General features: G+C 35.6%; 1 protein-coding gene across 5 annotated transcripts in view; it reads left to right on the top strand.

Annotated features, from left to right (window-relative positions):
• LOC137048320 (transcription termination factor 1b, mitochondrial) overlaps window positions 1-5,517 on the top strand; it is a 63,123-nt gene extending 57,606 nt beyond the window's left edge. For 3 of the 5 annotated variants that reach the window (XM_067426439.1, XM_067426438.1, XM_067426440.1), the window contains exons 2-3: window positions 2,002-2,633; window positions 3,846-5,517. In XM_067426439.1, the coding sequence (XP_067282540.1) occupies window positions 2,002-2,633; window positions 3,846-4,329 (1,116 nt within the window). In that variant the 3' untranslated portion in view covers window positions 4,330-5,517. Of the gene's footprint in view, window positions 7-105; window positions 125-2,001; window positions 2,634-3,845 lie in introns of all 5 variants that reach the window. The other 2 variants (XM_067426437.1, XM_067426441.1) reach the window with 2 other exon arrangements.
• Window positions 5,518-5,821: the final 304 nt, after the last annotated feature.

Below are 5,821 nucleotides of genomic sequence, written 5' to 3' on the forward strand. Positions count from 1 at the left end.
TCCGTGGTGAGAGTAACAGATGAATATCTACTTATCTTTACTTTACACCGCTGATCATTTTATGTGATCTCATTTATCTCCTCATAGTGTTGTTTCTTTTTACAGTGGCTCTAGACATTCCTCAGTGAGTTTGATTGATTCTTCTGTGTGAAAGCGCTTTGATTTAGATGAATAACTGGTTATTGTTTAAACTACTGCCCACTGTGGCTTTGATGATGTAAAAAACGAAATATAGCCTATGTAATATATAGATACTATTCTATGTGGGTAATATTACAAAAACATGTCTTGAGTTAGCGAACATTTTTTCATGAAGAAAACAATGATTATTATAATTGGTCTTATGAGAAAAATTGGTATTGATCGGATTTGAGGGTAAAATATGCTAGATGTCCATTAATGTATGATAATATCCAACAATAATATCTGATAATATCCAACAATAATGTCTGATAATATCCAACAATAATGTCTAATAATGTCTGATAATGTCTGATATATCCAACAATAATGTCTAATAATGTCCGATAATGTCCAACAATAATGTCTAATAATGTCCGATAATGTCTGATAATATCCAACAATAATGTCTGATAATATCCAACAATAATGTCTGATAATATCCAACAATAATGTCCGATAATGTCTGATAATGTCCGATAATGTCCGAAAATGTCTGATAATATCCAACAATAATGTCTAATAATGTCCGATAATGTCTGATAATATCCAACAATAATGTCTGATAATATCCAACAATAATGTCTGATAATATCCAACAATAATGTCTGATAATATCCAACAATAATGTCCGATAATGTCTGATAATGTCCGATAATGTCCGAAAATGTCTGATAATATCCAACAATAATGTCTAATAATGTCCGATAATGTCTGATAATATCCAACAATAATGTCTGATAATATCCAACAATAATGTCTGATAATATCCAACAATAATGTCTGATAATATCCAACAATAATGTCTGATAATATCCAACAATAATGTCCGATAATGTCTGATAATGTCCGATAATGTCCGAAAATGTCTGATAATATCCAACAATAATGTCTAATAATGTCCGATAATGTCTGATAATATCCAACAATAATGTCTGATAATATCCAACAATAATGTCTAACAATGTCCTATGCCTATAATGTCTGATAATATCCAATAATGTCTGATAATATCCAATAATGTCTGATAATATCCGATAATATCCTATAATGTCTGATAATGTCTGATAATATCAAATAATGTCCGATAATGTCTGATAATATCCAATAATGTCTGATAATATCCTATAATGTCTGATAATGTCTAATAATGTCTGATAATATCCAATAATGTCTGATAATATCCGATAATATCCTATGTCTGATAATATCCTATAATGTCTGATAATGTCCGATAATGTCTAATAATGTCTGATAATATCCTATAATGTCCGATAATGTCTGATAATGTCTGATAATGTCTGATAATATCCGATAATGTCTGATAATGTCTGATAATATCCAATAATGTCTGATAATGTCTGATAATATCCTATAATGTCTGATAATATCCTATAATGTCTGATAATATCCTATAATGTCTGATAATATCCTATAATGTCTGATCATGTCCGATAATGTCTAATAATGTCCGATAATATCCTATAATGTCTGATAATATCTGATAATGTCTGATAATGTCTAATAATGTCCAATAATATCCTATAATGTCTGATAATATCCTATAATGTCTGTTATATCCCAAAATATCTAATGTCTGATAATGCCTGATAAAATCCTATAATGTCTGATAATATCCTATAATATCTAATGTCTGATAATATCCTATAATATCTAATGTCTGATAATGTCTAATAATGTCATTTAGGAATAAGATTGCATGGGCGTTTGAATCGGAATTGTTTACCAGTTAATGGTGCCGTGAGCTCCTATAGTAAACTGATAAACTGATATAGTAAACTCTTCTTCTCTCATCAACAGGTAATGGCACAGAGGCAGATCCTCTTCTTCCTGTGGCCCGTCCGGAGACGCACATCAATTTCTTTGGCGTCTCGCTTCTGCAGCTCCAAACAGACGCCTTTCGTCCTCCCCCAGGTGAACCTAGAGAATGAATCTCTCCTGGAGAACCTGTCCAGCATGGGCGTGGACCTTCCATCGGCCCGTCGGCGGCAGCCTGGCGTCCTCAGAAAGCATCTCACTAACGAACAAGGCCTCGCAGTCTTCCTGAAGAGCAAAGGAGCCAATCCGGAGGCCATCGCCAGCATCATCTCCCGCTTCCCTCGCTCCATCACCCGCACCTGCGAGCACATGGAGGAGCGATGGAGGCTGTGGAGGAACGTCTTCAGGAGCGACCGCGAGGTGGTGGGCATCCTCTCACGCTCACCCGAATCATTCTTCCGCTCCAGCAACAATAAGAACCTGCAGGAGAACATCGACTTCCTGATGTCTCTGGGAATCACCAATAAAGATCTGCACCGGCTGCTGACCACAGCACCGCGGACCTTCTCCAATAGTGTAAAGCTGAACCAGAATATGGTGGAGCTCCTGCAGGCCATCTGTGTGAGTCTGGGCGGGAACGACCCAAAGCATTTCGCCAGAACCATCATCTCCAGGTAAATGCACCGATGCGATACTCAGCCATTATTTGCCAGATCGGGTATCGGTCAAACAGGGCCGATCCAAATCTGATACTGTGCGTATAATATTCTGAGTTATTGTTAAAGTCTCTTGAAGCATCCAAAATACATTTGGGTCCAAAAATAACAAAAAACACCACTTTATTCAGCATTGTCTTCTCTTCCGGGTTTGTTTTCAATTCTTAAATAAAGATTCAAACAGTTATGAATCAGCGAATTGATTCATGATTCGGATCGCCAATGTCACGTGGTTTCAGCAGTTTGACACGCGATCCGAATCATGAATCAATACGCTGATTCATAACCGTTCAAATCTTTATTTATTTTTATTTGTTGTTTTTCTTTATAATGAAGTTGTCTGTATTTAGTTGATTGTGAACTCACAAAAAAGTGATTATCAGTTCAACACAACGAGGTTTAGAAATTCTACATAGAATTTTCAAACAAAACTGCGCTGGTATCGGTTTAGTATCTTTTCAGTATATGTATAATATCGGGTTGGTATCGGTTTAGTATCGTTTCAGTATCGGTATGATATCGGATTGGTAGCGGGTTAGTATCGGATTGGTATCTGTTTAGTACCGCTATCGTTTTAGTAACGCTTCAGTATCGGATTAGTATCGGTATGACATCGGATTGGTATCGGTTCAGTATTGGTTTAATATCGGTATGGTATCGGTTTAGTATCGTTTCAGTATCAGCATAGTATTGATATGATGTTGGTTTTGTACTGGTTTAGTATCGTTTCAGTATCGGCATGGTATCGGTTTAGTATCGTTTCAGTATCGCTTCAGCATCGGTTTAGTATCGATATGGTATCGGATTGGTATCGGTTTAGTACTGCTATCGTTTTAGTAACGCTTCAGTATAAGATTAGTATCGGTATGGCATCGGATTGGTATCGGTTCAGTATCGGTATGGTATCGGTTTAGTATCGTTTCAGTATCAGCATAGTATTGATATGATGTTGGTTTTGTATTGGTTTAGTATTGTTTCAGTATCGGTTTCAGTATCGGTATGGTATCGATTTAGTATCGTTTTGGTATCAGTTTAGTATCGATATGGTATCGGTTCAGTACCGTATGGTATCGGATTGGTATTGGTTTAGTATTGGTATCGACCGATACTCTGAATTTTTAATATCGGATCGGTTTTGAAAATGTTTTATTGTTTCATCCCTTTTTCCAGGAACCTGTACATCTTCATCCGCAGCACCAACCGCATTCGCGCCAACGTGGACTTCCTGAAGAGCTCGTTGAGTCTGAGTAACTCCGAGGCCCTGGCTTTATTCATGAGCCATGGCGCTCAGATCCTGGACCTGTCCCACGAGAGCCTGAAGAAGAACTCGGAGGGCCTTCGCCATAAGCTCCAGACTCTGGGCTGCGGCGCCGGAGACTTTAAAGCCATGATCCTGAACTATTCCCTGGTGCTGTTCATCTCCTCGGAGCGGCTCAATGAGAAGCTGGACTGCCTGATGGAGGCCGGGATTGACCCGCAGCAGATCGTGCAGAAGCCTAAAGTCCTGGACTTCAGCCTCGCCAGCATCAGGCAGCGGCTGCAAGACCTCGGCCGGCTGGGCTACGACTTCCAGAAGAGTGGCATCGCTGTGTTAGACAGCAGCAAGAAACGCTTCAGTGCCAAATTAGAGAGACTGGGTTCACCAGAGGAATAAAGACCATTCAGATTCACTGTACATGCATATCTAAATATATCTGAAAATGTCTGATAATATCTGATGATGTCCGTGAATGTCATATATAATCCGATAATAACTAATAAGGTCCACTAATATCTGATAATATCTGATTATGTCTGGTTTAATCTGATCACTTCTGCTAATATCTGATAATGTCCGATATTGTCTAATAATATCCCATAATATCCAATAATATCCGATAATATCCAACAATGTCTGATAATGTGCGATATTGTCTGATAATGTCTCATAATATCCAATAATATCTGATAATGTCCGATAATATCCAGGAATGTCTGATAATATCTGATAATGTCCGATAATATCTGATAATGTCTGATAATGTCCGATAATATCTGACACTGTCTGATAATATCCAATAATATCAGCTAAAGTCTGAAAATCCGATAATATCCGACAATGTCTGATAATGTCCGATAATATCTGACAATGTCTGATAATATCCAATAATATCAGCTAAAGTCTGAAAATCCGATAATATCCGACAATGTCTGATAATGTCCGATAATATCTGATAATGTCTGAATTTCTGATAATATATGAATGTCCGATAATATCTTATAATGTCTGATAGTATCTAAATGTCCGATAATGTCCAATAATATCTGATAATGTCTGAATGTCCGATAATAACCGACAATGTCCAATAATGTCCGACAATATCTGATAATGTCAGATGAAACCAGTGTCTTTGGCTTAAACACAGAAATGTGTTTTCACATTTTTTTTTCTCACTTTTTTTTTAAGATGCCTGAGTGATTCATAAAATGATTCAAAATGTCCTGTGTATATTTTTGTAATAAAATTGTATTGACCTGATTAACATCTAAACATAAATTAACACATGAGCTCCTGGTTATGATGGAATGTCTCACATCATCATCAACTGTTTTATTTTAAAATAAAAGTCCCGTTTTAAGGGGTCATTCACACAGAACACGTTTTTCCTGTTTAAGTATTACAGTACAAAATATTACAAAGTGATTGATACAAATTATCAGTGTATTTTAGATTTCTCCTATGTTTGTGAGAAGTGATGTATTAAGCTGTGCTTTTTTATATGAATATGTTTGCAAAAATGCACTGAAAAACAATGTATACTGTTTAATGAAGAACATTAAAACTGGCCAAATATTTCCCTAATCATGTTGTGTTTGTTTTATGACAGCTGTGTGACTATATATTCATCAATATTAATGATATACATTTTTATTTAAAAAAAAATATTTTTTTTATATATCAATATAATGCATGACATAACACTTTTGTAAAGTGTGTATATATATATATATATATATATATATATATATATATATATATATATATTTTTTTTTATTTTTTATTTTTTTATTTATTATTATTATTATTTTTTATTTTTTTATTTCAATAGTGCACTTTTAGTTTGTAGTCCCACTCCCATCATGAGCCGCGTTTTTTTGAAGCGGAA

Source organism: Pseudorasbora parva, chromosome 19 (assembly GCF_024679245.1).
Source record: "Pseudorasbora parva isolate DD20220531a chromosome 19, ASM2467924v1, whole genome shotgun sequence".
Taxonomy (NCBI): domain Eukaryota; kingdom Metazoa; phylum Chordata; class Actinopteri; order Cypriniformes; family Gobionidae; genus Pseudorasbora; species Pseudorasbora parva.